At 34.5% G+C, this 20030-nt stretch overlaps 1 protein-coding gene across 1 annotated transcript in view; it reads right to left on the bottom strand.

Moving 5' to 3' along the window:
- Window positions 1-20030, bottom strand: part of CNTNAP2 (contactin associated protein 2) — a 902024-nt gene that overhangs the window by 462709 nt on the left and 419285 nt on the right. Inside the window, exon 5 of the mRNA XM_072412254.1 lies at window positions 699-902. Within this exon, the coding sequence (XP_072268355.1) occupies window positions 699-902 (204 nt within the window). The remainder of the gene's footprint in view (window positions 1-698; window positions 903-20030) is intronic.

Raw genomic sequence — 20030 nt, 5'->3', positions numbered from 1 at the left:
ATTTGTCATTGCATGTCTGCATGAATTTCAGAGTTTATCTTTTAAAAGACCATGACTGTCTGAAATTTTCAAGCATGACCAATCCATTTTTTTGACAAAGTACACAGTGTGAGGTTAGTTATGACTGTTTGCGCATCATAAATAGGCAAATGCTTGGACAGTTTTATCTAATTCACCTATATATGAAAACATCTATTTTATGTCCATGTAAAGAGTTTCTGAAAATGAAGTAATGCACTAAGTAAATAAAATTCTATTCCTATTACTGAACTGATCAGCTTACCTGGTTAGGTAACGTACTCTAGGCCAGCTACAAATGGTGCATGGCAGCAGTCTCAATGCAGACACTGAATGGATACAGAATACCATCACTCCTTTCTGATCCTCACAAAACAAGCTGATTTACTAAAATAATTTAGTATCATCACCTTGCAAGATATACATTAACTTTGCAAATACCCAATCACAATCACAGATAATTTGCTAGTAGACAGTCATCAGTACTGATTGGTTGTAGGCTTTTTCTTGCTAATTACTTGAAATGAACAAGAATCTAAAAGTTCAAGGACGTTTTTTTCTTTTTGGTTTCTCTTTTCTTTTGCTTGCTTTATTATTTCCTTTTTTAGATTATGATTTTATTGTTTTGCCATGGGACAGATTCACCCTTTTCCCCTTAGAAACATTTAATATGTACATACCTAGGTTTAATTTCAACACCAGCTTTGATTTTACCAGCTCCAAGGTGATATAGTCTCCTTGCTGTCCTTCCCCATGAAAGAGAACACCATCACTTGAAGCGCTTTTGAATTTTAGGGAGATGACGTCTTTTTCTGTTGCCATTTTTCTGTCCCTGAACTGATAGGACAATACAGTATTGCCATCAAAATTTATTACATCTGCCCCTGAAAAAAAAAACATTAAAATAGCTATTAGTACTAATGTATGATAAAACATTTACATATTGACACATTTTTAAAAACAACTTCTTGTAAAAATATTTAGGGTCTATTATGGGTATGTTCAAACCTACTTCTGAAAAACATAGCTGTTAAACGCTCCTGGAAGCCTACTCTGCACAGCTGGGCTTCCAGGATCATTTTCAGGCTACTCAGGTTGTACAGGCTTATATAGGCGTTTGCAAGTCTATAGAGATGTTTGGACAGCCAAAGCACCCTAGAAGCTAAATTAAGCTTGTGAACAAGCGCTTGTAAAAGCCTAACAGCTGCAAAAACATGCACAAAATCAGTTTCATTCGTTTTCATTTAAACTATTTTTTACCAGGCTTTTGTAACCGTTTTTACAGCCTGCAAACACTTACAAAAGCCTTGTAAAAAATATTTTAAATGAAAATTAACAAGTCTGTTTTTTTGCCTGAAAAAATGGAGGTCTGAACAAGCCCTTAAGATGAGTATTATCTCCTCTTCACTATCCAATGCCACATTGTGCCTCCATTATACAAATTATTTAAAAAAAATGGGACACAATGTACGGCCTCTGATGCCCTATATTATATGTATTGTACAACACCTAACACTTAAGATCTACAAGTAACATGACAAGTTTCCTCCTTCTCCTTTCCCCTTCTTTATATTAAAATGATTGGAGTAGCCAAGAGATCAAAATGCAAAGAACATTTACACAGCAGGGGCGTGTGCTCACATATTAGTTTGGTTAGACATTCCAGACCTCCCTGGATAATCCCTCCCTTGCATATTCAGTACCCTCAAATTATGCAAATAGTAACTTCACCTGCAATTTCTCACGTCATCTATATACTGGTCAATTGCACTTTGCAAAATTAAAAGTCACAAAAGCCTTAGTAGTATGTTTCTCTTGTATATTGTTTTAGCAATTTTATGTTTCCAGTGGATACCGAAAACCCCAGTCCCCTTCAAAGGAGGGGGGCACATCTGCTGTGTGTAATTTACATTTAGGTAATATTTTAAAAATACAGCAAAAATAGTGAAACACTTCCTCCCAGCATAGGAGGCAGAGGCATGAGCTGCTGGATTTTCCAACCTAGCTAAATAGCTGGTCAGTGATTTATGGTAATTCTCTACAATAAACCAGTTCATGAATTGACCATCAATGCCACCCTTCAGGTACCCAAAGGCTTAGAGCATAAACAAAGTTATTTTATGTTTTCACCAAAAAGCAACAGTTACCTATTTATATGCTTTGAATATCATAGCTTTTTAAGACAAAAGGCAAAACACACACATTATGCTCCTCTAATAGCAGCAAACCTAAACCTGGCTTGAATATGGGACATGTAGGTTCTGTGCTATGTGAGATTCAATTACATAGGGTGCTTTTATAATAATATTTATGATTCCAGGTTATTTCACATCATCTATATTTATGATTACCAAAAACAATCAACACTGCTTATGTACAATAATCCTGCTGGTACACGTATACTTGATATGCTCCTTAGGGACTTCCTACTGACTGGAATAAAAGCTATGAGCACCATATGAAATTTATTGCACCATTGCTCCTATTTATGTGAATTCTAAAACCATCAAATGTTGTGACAGATTGGAGCACAATCATTTATATCAACAACATGCTGATAAAAATACACACAATATACACTGGCCCTAACACTGTGTCAACAAGTTACATACAACAGCATTGTATATTGTAAATATTGGATTTCAGGTGAAGGCTACAACAAAATAAATGTAAGTTGTATTATGTAAGATATTAAAAACTTCAGATTCTTGCTTTATTCATCAACTAGAAATAAATCTTACTGGCTGTGTATATGTTTGTTCAACATTGTATGTATGATTATCTCTCTATATCTTAATAATGATTCAAATAATAAGGATATATTACTATAAACCCACCATATCTTGTAAATAGGACATAAGGAGTTCTTCACATTGTCCCCGATTCACAAATATGGTAGTGCAGGAAAGTTTACTTCACACTTTATAGTTAATTCAGACTGAATGTAAGCGCAGGTCAAAAATTCACAACTCAACCTGTTTGCTCTTAGGACCTCCCTTGGACAATGGGACAATAAACCTACCAAGGTGCTCTTGAATTAAGGAGTAAAACCAAAAGATCTGGAAGAAAGCCATGTACACATGGTTTGTCATAGGCAGGTTTTGAACCCAAGACACCCAATTTTTTTTTTACTTTAATAGCATTTATCTTTAACATATGTTGGAAACACAGTAATATTTATGCTATCGGTATACAGTATTTACATTTGTAATACACGTGAGAACTAATTACTTCTCAGATGAACATCCATTCATCATTCATCCAAAGATACAGAATTTTTATTCATTTGTGATCTGCCTTCATTTCCTTTCTCAAAGGAACAATCTGATGTGAAGAAGATCCCCCCAAACTAAGGTAATTTCCATTTTGTCAACTGTCCCCCCAAAAAGCACCCTCATTAGATAATTTCTGATCTTTCTCCTCTGGAAACAACTTAGATAGTAGATGTTTTCCCACTTCTACAGATCTGGAGAAACTTGCCACCGGAGAGGCAGACTCTTCTCAGTGCAGCCATAAGCGGCAATAAACTTATTATGGATTCTAATTTTCCTATACTATCCAGAACTAATAAAAAATAAGTTACAAGTTACAGGTATAAGATAACTATAATAACAGCAAAAAAATGTATGTTCTATTTGAGTACCTTTCAAGATGCATGTAAAAAAAGTACAAAGCTTTTTGTCTGGGTTTTTTGTCTGGGTTCTCTACCAACCCAGACTAAATGGGCCTGATTTAAAAAAGCTCTCCAAGGCTACAGAGGATAAACTTTCATCAGTAAAGCTGGGTGATCCAGCAAACCTGGAATGGATCTGGTCCAGGATTCAAAACATTTACTAGCAAATGACTTTGAAAGAAATCCATTCCAGGTTTGCTGGATCACCCAGCTTTACTAAAGAAAATGTGTCATCCCCAGCCTTGGAGAGCTTTAATAAATCAGGCCCAATGTATTTAATATGTTAATGTTTTTAAATCTGCAGCTTTCATTAAGATGATAACTCGTATTCGTTCCATGAAAGTCTTCCTGATCTAAGATGATAGATCAGGATGTCCCTTCCTCTCAATAATCCCACTAAGTTGTCACTTAGGCTTCCAATTTACACTGCAGTGGCATTTTTAACATGCATGTGCATAGATTGTTTACTGTTTTCTTTATCAGAAAACTTTTTGTGAGTAATGCCACGCAGAAGGAATGTAAAGAGAAGAGAAGATCCCCTGAAATGAGATGCAACAAAGAGTCAAAAAATGAAAAACCAAGTATAAGTACCCCTAAAGGCAAAAATAACCTTTAGGGGTTACATCCAGTTTATAGGAAGTGGGTTTTGCCAGTATAAGGTACAGCACTAGAATGTACTAAGCAGGAGTCTATGTTTTTATCTAATGTTGGCTAATAAATAAAGAAACATAGTGACCAATAAACTTAATAATTCCAATTTGTCAGACATTCAGTGTATACAGGTAAATACTATATTCAATATTGTTTTTATATATTTAGTTTTGCTTAATAGTCTGTTATGTTGTATGCACTATAGGGATTGGTAGATGAACATATATTTCAAGAGCAATTTTTTATTGAAATTCTATACTGTAGTAAAGCCAACTTTAAGAAAGTAATGTAATTTGAATTGATTTTACCATATTGGTATATGTATAAAGAGATATTTTCTAGGGATGATTCCTCTTTTGGACACTTCCATTCAGTTATTTTTTCTAATGTTGTTAATTCAGTTTCCTAATGTGGGAATCAATTTGTATAAAGTGCACACTGTTATCATCAAAGGTGACTGTAAAAAAAAAACAGTGGCTATATAAATGACAAAGTGCACAAAGTGCTAGGGTTCTCATAGTGGACATGAACTCATATGCCTGCTGTGGCCACGGCAAGCACGGCAAGTACATGAACTTATGCACTGCTGCTTGAATGGAAGTCCAAGTAATAAATAAATGTTCATGATTTTTTTGATCCAATGATATGCTTTTTTACCCTGTCAATTAGCACAAAGGCATATTTTTTTTAAATTCCTATATTAATTATTGTCAAGAACATGTTAAACCTAATGGCATCTGCTGAACATCAGTGTATGAGACCTTATCTCAATATTCAGTGTTTGCTAAAACAGTTTATTCTAGTAAAAAAAAGTTAAAAATGGATATAATTCTTTTTGGTTAATAGTTTGGGGATTTATTTTACATTGAATAAGTTCAACTGATAGTTGTATGAAGACAATAACATAATTCACTAAGAACCAGGCATTAGGAAAATAAAAGTTTCCCACTCCAAAATGAAAATGTTGACATTTTTTGTGATAATTTTTGCATGTTACATTAGAGTTAGGCTAAATTATATATGTTACTTTAACCATATTATTATAGTTTTTATTTATATTTCTCTAATACCTGGCTACTTTACAGTGTACATATTTGACATCTACAATAATTGCAGTCTATTAGGCATAAGAGCAAATTAGGTTTTAATAAAAATCATAAGATTTTTGTATTTTTTTTAAGTGGAATGCATTTAAGTAATTTGGAAGGGGAAATGCAGGTGGTTTTAGTTGCTTTTAAGCATAAAATTGCCTTTTATATAGGTATATAAGGCGCTTTCTTGGATCTGTCAATAAGCCTCAGTATTTTGCATTTATATATTAGTTACTATATTTAAAAAATACAAACCCTGCAAATAAAAAAAGTGGTTAGTTCAAGCAAACTTTACCTAAGCAGGTAAAAGAACGAAATTGAAAGTTTCTGCATCAGTGACATTTTGCTGATAGCAAAATTGGTAATTTCACCAAAATCACTCCACCAATTTTTTTTAACGAGAAGTGAACCTAATTTTGCCAATGGACACAATATTTTGAGAAGACAGTTAACTTTCAATGAACTGAAAAACTACAATAAAACAAATATTCCAAAAAACTACATTAAATTTACAGCTGTGTGATTGTTTTTATTATATAATTTACTTGAATTATAAAACTATAAAACACTGTGAAAACAGTGCACGTGTAGTATGGTTTTCCTCCAATAAGCACAATGAAATAGAACACAATGAAAACATTAACATTTTTTTGGATTTCAAGTTGCACTATTATTCCTAAGGTAATGAATAGAAAAGTATACTTTACTTGAAGTCACAGAAATACTTTCACCTATCTATAACCACTGATCTCCATTAAAAGTGTCCTTATCTATTATTTTCCCGAGATTTGCTGGGCTTGATGTCAGCTTATCTCTTTCTCTCAATCTTTACACATCTATACAATACTAATGTTATCTTTGTTGTATCTCTGTCCAGCTCATTCATCGTACCCTTTTGATTAATGTCTTTTCCACCCTATTATTCTGTCCCTGTCTGTTCTAGTTCATAGCTCTCGTTAAAGTTCCATGCTGCATAAGCATAACGCTCAATGTAGCTACAGGTTCTATTATCTTCAGGTTCCCATTATGTTAAAGAAGTACTTTGTTTTGGTTTTAGGAGAAGGGGAGCTTGAAAGGAAAACAAACATGAAATATAATAGATAAGTACAGTTTTAATGGAGGACAGTGATTATAGATAGGTGAAAGTACTTCTGCGACTTAAGTAAAATATACTTTTTGTTCATTACCTTAGATTTAATAGTCCAACTTGAAATTTTTAAAAGCCTATCTAAACCAAAAAATAAAAAAAATATTACATTTCAGCTTACCCATCCTTAATTGATGTATCTACAATAATTTTATTTTTTCAGGCTTTTATTTCTTTTATTTTGATATGCTAATCCTTTAAATATTACCAATTACATCGGACTGGAAAGCTACAATACATTTACTTTTGAACCTTCCTACACATTTTTTCAGTTAATCAAGATAACTTTAGGTAGACTACAAAAAAATGTGTTTGTCCAAAGATAGAAGGAGGGTATTTAAAGGCAATTATTAGCTATGTATCATTCCTTGAAAAACTTAATAAATATTATTTTATTATGAACTGTGCAATTTTTATAACAATGAAAACATTTCATAAGAACAATCTCAATCTTTTGAACTTGCTCAATGCGTTTTGTGGACTATTTCACTTCTTCAGGAGTGACATTTTTTTTATACGCATTAAATCTATACCATGTATTTTGATCCCCTCAAAAATGACATGGAGCCCAAAAGGAGAAAAGCAAGGATAGACAGGATCCCAAAAGTAATCAAAACTTGTAGATCTTCTAAAGGATTGTCATTCAGTATAATAAGTGTTCACCTTCACAATTGAAATCAAACTCCAAACAGTCCTTATTTTATCCCATCAATGTACAGTAATTACTTTCTCAACTCTGTTTAATATATCAGCTTCTACCAAAGAGAGTAACTAACTTTAAGTCTATTACCTTATTGTCTTGGGGAAGCTCTGCTAATGCCAATTTAGTAGACGGCAAGAGGGGAAAAAAACATCCTATTTCGGTTGCCAGTAAAAGAGAGCCTATTAATTATATGGCCTATAGCTGATTTATTTGTTTTTTTATAATTTTATCTAAATACTTACCTGTTAATCTAAATTCAACATGGTTGTTAAGTCTTGATGGAGTACAAAATAATAGTTTAAAACTGTCAATTTGCTTTTGCCATCTGTGTCCTATAGGGCAGGCTTCATTTCCCTATGCTGTAGATAAAAGATTAACTAAGAGGATATTTCTCCAAACTTGAATATGTTTCACACAGAAGATTTTTTCCCTAAATTTGGATTATCCCTCACTCTTATTGTTCAATAATACAAATGAAAAAGTCAAATCTCTATCTTCATACATAGAAAAAACTCCAAATGAACCCTTAGAATATATTTCCAACTGAATTCTTTTTTTTTAAATTTGGTAATTAAGTCAGACTGTAATTTAGTCTTTAATTATTTGTAAAGCTGTATAAAAGACACCGCAGTGCCAAGTGGATTTGTATTAGCCGTAAAGCTGACAAACAATCCAAATTGTTAATCACAATAAAACAGAACAACTCTCTGCAAAATTTAAACATAGGCATATAAAACAAATATCAGAAAAATATTTTTAGAAATGCAGTCAATTGTATTTAGCCTTTTAGCTGTTTTTGAAAAATAAATATGTGATAAAATTAAAATTTCTGGTGAAATAAATTAATTTTATTAACCTCCTTGCCGTTAAGCCCGACCTTCGTACGGGCTCAAAAAAGTTGCTCTTTTTGTTAAGCCCGAGATTTTCCGTACATTAAAATCCCCACTTACCCAGGTAAGTGGGGATTTTAATGTAGGGAAAATCTCGGTCCCCCTGTGCTCATCCAGCGTCGGGTTCGTGTTCCAGCGTCGTCCTCCGTCAATCGTCGTCCGTCAGTCTCCATTTCCAGCGCCGGGTGCCTTCTCGTATACCAGCGGGACCAGGTAAGAAGCCGGCCGGCATCTTGTGCTCCGCTGGCCGGCCGGCGGAACACAAGATGCCGGCCGGTTTCTTACCTGCTCCCGCTGATCATCCAGCGTCGTTCTCGTTCCAGCGCCGGATGATCTCTGAAACAAGAAGCCGTCCGGCGGAGGAAAAAAACAGCCGGCTGGCTTCTTGTGCGTGCGTGATGACGTCGGCGCGTGTGCGGGAAATTCAAATAGAAACTCATTCATTCATTTTGTATTGGATTCAATACAAACTCCTGTATTGAATCCAATACAAAATGATTCAAATAATTACAAAGTATATAATTGGTAAATTCAAACTGTCATTTTGTATTGGATTGAATACAAACTCCTGTATCCAATCCAATACAAAAAATAAAAAAAAAAATAAAATAAAAGTAAATAACTTGGAAATTCAAATTTATATTTTGTATTTGATTGGATACAAACTTGCGTATCAAATCCAATACAAAAAATAAAAAAAAATAAAATAAAAGTAAATAACTTGCAAATTCAAATTCTTATTTTGTATTGGATTGGATACAAACTCCCGTATCCAATCAAATACAAAATAATTCAAAACAAACCCCCAATAAATACAGAATCAAAGTTTTAAAAATTGCCAGGTATTCCCTGGATGGCTAGTGTGTAACACTGTGTCTTATCTTACCTTTGCTGATCTTCGCCTAATTTCCTTTAATTTTATTAAAAGTATTTTTTTTTACATGATTGTGTGTTTCAAACATTTTTTATATTCATAATATCTACTAGAACCCTTGTTCGTACATATTTCTGTAAGTTACAGGTCTACCATTTAAAAAAAGGTCAGGTGGTTAATCCATCAAAAAATGTTTTTATTTACATCTTTTGCGTCTTTTATTTGCAAGTAGACATAGGGCCTGATTTATTAAAGCTCTCCAGGGCTGGATAGGATACACTTTTATCAGTAAATCTGGGTAATGCAGAAAACCTGGAATGGATTTAATAGCAAAAGTAATTTGCCATTTGTTAACAAATGTTTTGAATTCTGGACCAGACACATTCTAGGTTTGCTGGATCACCCAGCTTCACCAATGAAATTGTATCCTCCCTAACCTTGAAGGGCTTTAATAAATCAGGGCCATAGTATTTATGACCCTTTGTAAATCACATGTAATATGATGATAACAAATGTATTCTCCAACAATAGCTATTTAATAAGAATGTATCACCAGACTATTTGTATACCTTTTTTGCGCTGTTTTATACATGTAAAACCTGCCTTGTATATGCATCCAAGAGCCTGAAATTGCTGAAATCACCATCTTGGATGTGATGTCTGTAGCCCCAGTTCAACCTCAGTAGCTACACAAAACTTTACCTTTTAAAAGGCTATGATATGAAAGGAGGTAGAGGGCAGTGATAGGTAATAGACTTTTTTTACAACAGTCAAATTTTCTAGTCCTATTGTGTAATACTTTCCCACCTCTTAGATTGTAAGCTCTTCGGGGCAGGGTGTCTCCTCTTCCTGTGTCACTGTATCTGTCTGTCATTTGCAACCTCTATTTAATGTACAGTGCAGCATAATATAGTGCTATATAAAAGCTGTTTATTAATAATAATATTTATAATAAAAATATGTAAGTGAATAAAGGGCATTGAGGGAAAAGAAAAAACTAAGCATTCAAATTCCCAATTTTTCTGCAGTATTACCTTGATTTTTTTGTTGAAGTTGCTACCAGTGTCTATTTAAAGATGGTTTATTATGCTAAGCAATATTATTATGTCTGTCTAAAAGCCAAGTTTAAATACAGCCCTGGAGAAAAGGGATTGTCTAACCCTGCTCTTATTGTAGTTTTTATGTGTGGAGAATAATATTTATCAAAAATTACAGAAAATTGTTTTATTGAACCTTTTCTATGACTTTCTGTGCAGCTTTAGGTCACTGTACAGTATACAATAAATCAATAATTTCCTCTGGCCTTATTAAAACATTCACTAACCAGAACATTTTATGTTTTTTTATAGATCTTGGAAAAAAAATGAAATAACTAAAAAAAAGCTGCACCCTATTCACAACAAAATGTTTTCTTAAACATTCACCTATTTTACTGGTGTTTTCACAAAATCCAAAAGCTCCTTTGAATCAATAGGAAACTTTTGATGTGCATTTTGTTTGAAGTAATAGGTGGTTTAAAACCGTTTAGGTATTTTTTCAGATGACCTAACAATACCTCAACAAAATGACAGGTATCTGCATTATCCTTCTTGCATCCTTTGCCTTTGAACTACCACAAGTTTACTTTTACTTTTATCTGAAGTTTCTTTTTTTATTCAGCACATCATTATCTATGGTGAGGCCTGGAAAAGACATTGAAAAATACAGTACACTAAAGAAGATCTCCTGGATTTACATCAATAAATGGTAAATGTTACATCATGTTATTTATCAGTTTTCTTTCTTTAACTATTTGAAGTACATCTAAAGGATCCTATACAACATTCTAAACTTGTCCATAGTTCAGTTACAATGTGATAGACTTAATAATTGTTAAGTTTGCACAGGATCCTATCAGCAATGTATCCCACAAAGTTGCCTTTAGTTGTATAACCTGGTGTATTTATGGCATCCCCAGCATCATTGCACCACTAAAGGGGATTCTAGAGGCTGATCAGGTCCTGATTTAGTCCTGCACTGCTATTGGCTGCTGGGACCTTATAGCCTCTCGGCTCCCAGTCACCAGTGCCTGTTGTAGTGTATAGCTGGACTAATCTGTGCTGGAGTTTGTTTTTGTCTGATTTATTGTTGCTGACCTTTCCTGTTTCTGATCTGTGAGTTTATGCTGCCTGGACCGACCTTTGCCTGTGACCCAGACTCTGCTTGTGTTTTGTCCTTGTGTACTTCATTTGGTGGACAGATAATTCTATGTATGACCTCTGCTCTGTATTCTGGACCTGGCTCTGCTGGAATCTTGGTACTTCTATCTGTGGGCTCCCGGCTTGCTGCCAGCCAATCCCCAGACACCATCCCTTGTGCAGTAAGTCCTAGGGGCAACCCAGTGCTGGGAAAGGCAACCAGTCTCCCGAGGCTGAGCTAGGGCTTGCTATAGGTGAAGACTGGTGTGTTAGATTGGGGGACAGGTGTCTGGTGACACCAGGGCCATATACCTTTGTTCCATAGTTATGACTCAAAGGACAGTTCCTTATATCCTCTGCTTTTTATTTCCCTAATAACCTTAAAAGCTTAGACTTACTATATGGAAAGGTTGCTTGATCTTATGATGGTTGTTTATATGATTTGCTGGTCTTGCTGCCTTCTTAAAGTATCATTTTTTGTCCCCTGAAACTCAGTGATTTGTGGTCTACACTGGCCAAGTGGCCAGTGTGGATAAACCTGCCAAGCTAATAATGCCCCTGCCAGAACTATTCATGTAAAATTTCAACAAAGCAATTGTCATTTTTTATTTTAAACATATACTGAAAACATAGATATGCAAGCTATAAAAATGTTTTTTTTTATTTTAACTGGCTATTAATGAATTCTGTTGAGGTTTTGAAGACCAAACAAATTGAGCATTTAGTAATGAGTAATAAAACTTGCTACAACAATGGAGCCTAACCTGCTTCTTTTAGTAAAAAATATCACATACACACAGTGCGAAAGAGGCTTCTAATGCCTGCCAATGAGATTTTCCTATTATTCATTTTTAAACCAGAGAAAAATGTTTCACTTAAATGCACAATTTTTGTCCACTGAACAGTATACATTGTATTATTTTAAAGTGTTTTAGTGATTTTTCAATCACTCATACTCTGCGCCAAATTATTTTACAATTGCAATATACAGTCTCATTGCAGTTAGAGTTGCTTTATGCGGTGCTATACAAATTTGCTTCCCCTCTTGAAAGCTTCTAAAATACCTTTCAAATGGTGTTAACACTGCATTGTTTTGTACTTGCAAGTTCTCAAACTGCAGGCAATTATGGACTGAATAAATAAGTGAGTTATTGTTACTCCACTCAAAAAAATGCTTGTTTTTCCCCAGTGTAAAAAGTCATGCAATAGAAACATAGATGTGGTTAGTGATCGGTTTTATTGCTAATTAATCATTACAGTGTCACAAGTGACAAGCGATGTCTCTGTTATATGTCACATCAAATTAGCACATATTTGAATTTGCATTTATTTACTTTGCTTGGATGAAGTGGTAGAATGGCATGAATTAGACATTCTGCTTTATATAATAAAGTGGTGCACGAACCAGTAATGGAACCCACAGTAATAAGACAGGCAATTAAAATTTCTTGATTCATTCTTTCAGTGATCAAAATCATTTTGATTATTTTTGAAGTCCATTATATTGTATATTATTCATTTGTATCAAAATAAATTGTATTTGTACTTAACCTGTAATATTCTTTTTTCCCTTTTTTTCTTTTGTAAAAAAAAGTATTATATAATGCCATTTTCAGGTCAAACAATCTTACAAAAAATCTATATAGGTAGTCTCCGAGTTAAGGACATCCAACATATGGACGGCTCCCAGATACGAACGGGGCTTCCCTGCTCATTTGTGTGCAGGACAGAGGCTTGATGCCAATCACCTTGCGCCACCTGGCACTGTCTGATGGGAGACTGAGTAAATCCCCTGCAGCTGATTGGCCGCAGGGAATTCAAACTAACTATGTCCCGCCCTGGGGCGAAGCAGCTGAGTGCCACGCCCTCGGGGGGTACAAGAGGGACGCATGGTAACACACGCACCTCTTCCCACAGTACCCCTAGGACGTGCACTACTTTGCACTTGCACAGTGCTGGGAGCAGGAACCACATTCAAAGGGATGCAAGGGCTGCTGCCTGGCCGATCAGTAATTAGTCCAGGGCGGATCCCTCCGCCTGCAGAGACAGACAAGCTGTGAGCAGAGGAGCAGCCTTGGTTATTATGCTGCTTGCTACTGAGAGGTCTCCCTCTGTGGCTGGGAACCCCAGGGACACCGCAGGCTCGCAGGGCGGGTAAGTTCCTTACAAGTATGTTGTTGGCTTCTGATTACATTGCATTGCCTAATGTGCTTGTGCGTATGTTGAGTTTTTTAGTGACTGTTTTAGGAATGTTGCAATCTATGCATGTTTTTCTTGACCTAATTCAATGTCCCCTGAAAAGTGCTATATAACTATGGAAAGTAAAAATCCATTGGTGTAATCTTTCAGGATAGGCTCTTTTGGCATAAAAACTTTCAAACTCACCTAATAGAAACAGGGATATTCCAGCTCCAACTTGCTGCATGTTGGTTCTGGGTCTGTAACTCAGTATTGAAATCACAATAAATCCAGGAATCCAGCATTTTAGGAAAATGGTGAGCAGCACCAGTCCCAATATTTCTTCCTATGGCACATTTACTAGAACTATTTTTCTTGTTGTGTGTACAAAGTACCATTACAGAGGTATGTTGCTTAAGATACTCATCCATGCAATAATAGCACTAACAATGAATATAAAAAGAATATTTGATTCTGTTTATCACTGTTGCTGCTAGGCAGGATACTTGAATGTTTCAAATTGCATTAGTCAGGAGAACTGTGGTCTCTTGCAACCTTTCAATGTTAATCCAAGTCAAGTGTGTACATGTAGACTTGTTCTGGTCTGCATGCCATATTGTGACCTTGGAGCTTCAGGGAGAAAGAAACTCACCTTCATGTCAAAACTGCAGTTGGTAAAGATGTTTACATGAACCTAGGCTGTAGACCTGATGAATTATTCAATAGGATATAATGGCTTTCATTTCACTAAGAAAAACTTTTATTTATGTGAAACTACCATGACAATGTAGAAGATGGAACATCTGAAGCACATACATTGGTGCCTAGCACTGGAGGATTGAAAAAAATTAAAAGACTGGATCTCTATAATTTGACTGCAGTTAGCATCCTCAGTTCTGTATAATGTCGTTTAAAGTGTTATTTGTCCGGAAAATATTTTAACTCTATTTTATAGAAATAATGCAAATGAAAAACAGGATGTCTTGACCTCAACTTCCTCCCTGCAGAGCCACAGAAGCTATTTTATTTCATTTCGTTTCATTTCATAGACATGTCAAAATGTGTTTATAGCATGAAATATGAAAAACTGTCCAATAGATGAAGAAGGACTGTCATAATACAAGCTGAAAAGAGATATGTTTCACTGTCATATGCTTCTAGATAAGTGTAGCACTCCACAATATGCAGATGCACTTATTAGCGGTGACTGGCTTCTAAATATAATGTGCACACAAATGTAGCTAAAATGAACATTTTGAATTATGTGTTTCAAAAATGAAGATTATAAATTAGTTCTTATTTTAACATGTATGGGAAAAACAAGGCTAGATACAAAGAAAAGCAAATCCAGGATCTGACCCATTCCACAATGTGCACAATACAGGTTTAAAAATGTTCATATTTGCTGTGATCTACCTATATTTAATCTACCAGCTTCATTTCAACATAATCTCTAGGCACACATTGAACCTGATTTAAAGCACTCCAAGACGAGAGAAGACTATTTTTGGAGAACCTGGGTTCCAGGTTTGCTAGATCACACAGGTTCTCCCATGTTCTATTTTTTCCAGTCTTGGAGATCATTAATAAATTAGTCCCAATAATAACATAAACCAATTACCTATGATAGCATTGAATCTGGAACATGAAAAGTTGCCATGATCCTACTGGCAGCCAACAGAAAGGTGCAGGAAGTAAGATGAAGGCCAACCACCCTTCCATACACATGGTAAAACAAGCGCTCTTACACAACTTACTTACTTTGGCAACCACACTGCTTTGCTTAGCCCTGATTTTCCGTAGTTTGGTCATTTGTACTCTTCGTCCATAGTAAGCATATGATTGTAATAAAGAATGATGGAGTGTCTTTTTAAAAAAATAAAGTTTTTTTTTTAGTGTTACAATTTTAAAGTTACATTGCAAAAAACTATAATGTAACCTTTTAAAATGTAAAAATGTCTATTTAGCACTAAAATATTCTCGTTCAACAAGAAAGTTTCAAACTTTTAAGTCAAAATTTCTTTTGGCTCAGCCATTCTACTACCTGTAGTGCAAATTTAACTTCCACTTATTACTGCTATCACCTGCTGAGAAAAAGAGACTAATATTTTCTCCCACTATGGGTATTAAAGTGTGTTAAAAGGCAATTTCGTTGTGTGTCATTATTTGCTGACTATAAGGATGTATTACTTACATGCTGAAAGCTTACCCATCCTGGAAAAGGAGATATAAGCATTTTATTCTATTGACAGCTGCATTTTTTACTGCCTTGAAGTGATGATACAGTATTTCTGGTTGTAGATACAGGCACGGATTAAATCAATTTATTCATACATTAGGGCAATGTTTACTTTTTAATTTTTTGGAAAAGAATGCTGGTTAATGGGGGTCATTTACCTTTCTACATATTTTGTCAAGTTATTTTGAACACATTATGAAAAGGTAAATCTATTAAACACTTTTTATAGGGTAATGTTGGCAGCCTAGCACAAAATATAGAATAATATAAAAAATAATTTATTAAAATAGTTTATGAAACAATAAATAACGAAATTATTTTTTTTTTTATGTATGCAATTTTAAAAAGTCTAATTTTATAATTTATTTACAAACCTTTTTTTTCCAATAAATATTTTAATACACCCATGGTAAATGATTTATAGATTTTTATAGGATTTTACTTTCAGACTCTGATTGAAACTCTGCAGGGATTCATATGCACAGAGAAAACAGGGAGAGAAAGGGAATGAGTCACTTTTCTGTCTCATTCATTTGCAATTGTGTTCCTTCAGTAAGACACATAAGGACAGAAAAATAAACATATGAAAATTAGCCGAGCAAAACATGAGAAAAGCAGACTATGTTACTTAAATTTCAAATCAGCTTATATATAACCCAGTTATATAATTTTTGCCCAGCCTACTGATTATATAATATAAGGGCACCAGTACATTGGTGAGATTATCTGTTTTTAATAATCCTTTATAAAGTTTTTAAACTTTAAAATAAACTTTTTATATAGTGAGTCTGGTGGAAAAAAAGACATAAGTCCATCAAGTTCAACCACTAGGGAAATGAAGACCCTAGGAACCAGCACATCCCAGATAAAACTTTATAGTGGATACAGAGGAAGGCAAAAAAAGTAAACATGGTTCAATACGCTTCAACAGGGGGAAAATCCTATAAGGCATTTGGATGTTCTCTGGATCAACATTCTCTATGTCATTTCTTTAAAATTTTGTTACTCAGTTCTATTCTGTGCTTCTAGAAAAGCATCCACTTATAAAACATGCTAAAACTACTTTCTAAGGGGAGACTATTCCACATTTTTACAGACCTTACAGTGAAGAATCCTTTCTTTATCCAGAGATTAACTATAAACTACAAATATACTAGGTTTTCTACCGTACCATGTACTTAATGTGATTTGTAGTCTCAGCCTAACCAATTGTAGTATATACAAAAAAAGCCTTTTGGGTAAGAATGCATCTGGACAGCTTAGTTTATTAGTAATTTGCAGGTATATGGCAATCATACAGCAGAAGTGGGGAGGTAAGGTAACCATTTGATTGACAGTGAGCATGCCAGGCTTGCAGCCAAAACAGTACAACAAAAACACAGGTAGCTACTGGCATAATGACTTCTTTTTACCTAGGGATCCAACATTGATGCTATCAAAACTACATTGGGCTTAGCTTGAATTACCCAGCCTGGTTAATGACTTCAAGGGCATTTTTAGAACATTAGAAGCTGCTGGTACTTTTTAAGTAGTCTGGAACATCATTGCATTGGCCACAGACTTAGCAGGTAGACTGAATGCAGTAGAAAAAATGTTAATACACAATGCCCAATCAAACTATATTTAGGAAGTACAATATACCCTTTTACATTTATGAAGACAAAAGGGGATGTTTTTTGGGGGCTTTACTGGTACTCAATGAACATTTTTCAAAAAAGAAATGTTTTATTACAAACAAATGAAAACTACATATAAATATAAAATAATAATACATAATATAATAATATAAGATTATATAATCCCTGGACTAGCTGTGCAACCTGGCAAGGTTGTAAAAATCTCAGGAAGAAATAAACAGAAATACACATACTTTGTCAAGTTAAACATCTCTAATAAATATATAATTTGTGTGTGCTTAGCTGTTTGTCTGGAGTTTAGTTTTAAATACTACATTTTTACATTTAAAAGAATCAATGACAGGGAAGTGCTTTAAAAAGCCATGTCAATGTCAGTCTGTGAATACAAAAAAATGCTCACATTTACTTGCTGTCTAATGCAAGGTTGAAAACATTTGTTCAAAAAATATTTTATTTCTTCGAAATGGCAAAGCAGTAAAGCCTACCTAATATAAAATATGAACAGCAAGTTTTGTGACACATTTTAAGAATAAACTAGAGAACTCCAAAAGGTGTTTGAAATAAATTCTCTTTTTGTTGCTCTAACCATTAACATGTGCAGATAAAGAATTATGGCACCTGACAGCAGATAAGAACAGCTTGACCAATTTAACTTGCCCTTTTCCAGCCTGATTTACACCAGACAAAGCATAATCTTCTGCTTCTTTTTATATTCAGATTAACTTTATATCTTTTCAAACAATTCCCTATTATCTTAGAGAGCCACTGTTTTGTGACTATTGTGGAAAACCATCAGAATTTCTCTAAATTAGAACTTTCTGCCATTACTCAGCTAAAGGTCATGGGCCCTTGTGCTAAAGCTTCACTTTTTCTGAAATACCCTTCACATTTCTACTTTTTCTGCTTAGCATTTTGTCACAACAGGTTTGCTCTCACCATTAATATCAATAGACAGAAAGATCAGTTAGCCTCGTTTAAAAGAATAAAAGAAAATGTTGGTTTAACAAAGATGCTTTATTAATACATGAAAAGTGTAAACTTGACAAGAAGCACAGGTAAAAGACCTATATTTTCTTTTTGTTGGTATAACTTTCTAAAATGCACATTTTAGTATTTATATCTAAACTCCAGACAAACAATTAAAAACCCATGTTCTTTGCAGTGCATTACCGGATGTATGTTAGCAGACATTGTGTTTGTCTTTCTGTCCAACTTGTCATCAGTTGCACTTACCTTTTACCTTAAGTCCCCCCTGGGTGATCCAGCATACCTGGAATGGATTTCTTTAAAGTCATTGCTAGTTGGTAGCACATGTTTTGAATGCTGGACCAAATACATTCCATGTTTGCTGGGTCATCCAGCTTAACTGATGAAAGTGTGTCTTCTCCAGCTTTGAACAACTTAAATAATTCAAGCCCAAAGTCTTTTTAAGCCTTACAAAGCTACTTAATTTAAAGCAAGGTTGCCATTATGTAGGCTGTGCCTGCTTGCACCATTATCAGATGAGAAGATGGCTATCAGCGTTGTTCCCGATATGCCTATCATTAGGCCATGTCTAGCTTTACACTTCTGCTTTCTGGGTTGGCAGTGATAACCATGAAGCTAAACCCCTCCACTTTTGGGTGCAGAATCTGGGAAGGGAGCATGTGAGACAAAAATGAAGTGGATTTTGTTGCATAGAAAGTAAAGAAGTTGAATCACACAATACCTTGATTTGAGTTTGGACTGCCATTCAGAAGAAGAGAGGCTTGTAGCCATAACAAATTAGGTGCAGGGCCTACATGACAGGGTGCTAGGCCTAGCCCAGGGGTGATAGGGGTTTATAAAATGAAATAAGGCTAGGAGGGGCTGTGCTAGTTTGGAGAGTGAGGTAGGAGGGGATTAAGGTAAAAGGGGCAGGACGGAAGTTAGAGGCCCTCTTTTGTAAAAAGAAAGTTTCCCGCTAGCAGTCAGGGTCTTGGAAGGCAAGGATCCAGTGCATGGCAAAGTGGTGGATTTTGGCAGGGGGGGATCCTCTTGGGTGGGGTCTTCCCCTTGATGTTGAATGGATGATTATGGCTCCTGATGCAGTGCTGGGCGGCTAGGGGCAAAGGTGGAGATGTTTGAAGAGTTAAATTACTGTGGGGTGCTGATTTTGCCTTCTGAGACCTGCAGCCTGGTTGTTTGGGTGTATAACCGAGAGTTTGATAACATTATGGATATTGTGGTTATGATTATGTATTATTAAAAGGGGGGAATTAGGTTGTTGGTGAATTAGGTTATATTCAATGGAATATGTTTGTGCTATAATCCTGGTTTAAAAGTAATAATAATAATAATAATAATGGAGTGTTAGGTTAATGTATGCTTGTATATCAAAAGTGTAAAAAGTATTTAATTATTCGTCATTTATTTACTATTGGATATTTGTTTGTTAACCTCCTTAGTGGTTCATTTCTTTCCGGTTTTTTATGTCTAATTTTCATGAAAATTTATTTTACAGTATAACATATTTGTATGAGTATAATAAAGTTTGAAACACAAAATCATGTAAAAACAATAAATTGAATAAATTAAAAAAATCTATATATTTAAAAAAAAAAAATTAAATTTTTTTAAATAAAAAAAAAACACATTATACTCATACTATTATATATAGTGTAAAATAAATGTTTTTGAAAACAATGTACTGCTTTTACACATAAAAATCCAATGTATTGCATTCAATACAGTTATTTTGTACTGAATGCAAAACAAATGGATTTTGAATTTC

This window comes from Pyxicephalus adspersus, chromosome 5, assembly GCF_032062135.1.
Source record: "Pyxicephalus adspersus chromosome 5, UCB_Pads_2.0, whole genome shotgun sequence".
NCBI lineage: Eukaryota > Metazoa > Chordata > Amphibia > Anura > Pyxicephalidae > Pyxicephalus > Pyxicephalus adspersus.
The sequence above is the reverse complement of the archived record's forward strand: the minus strand, read 5'-3'. Positions and strand labels throughout refer to the sequence as shown.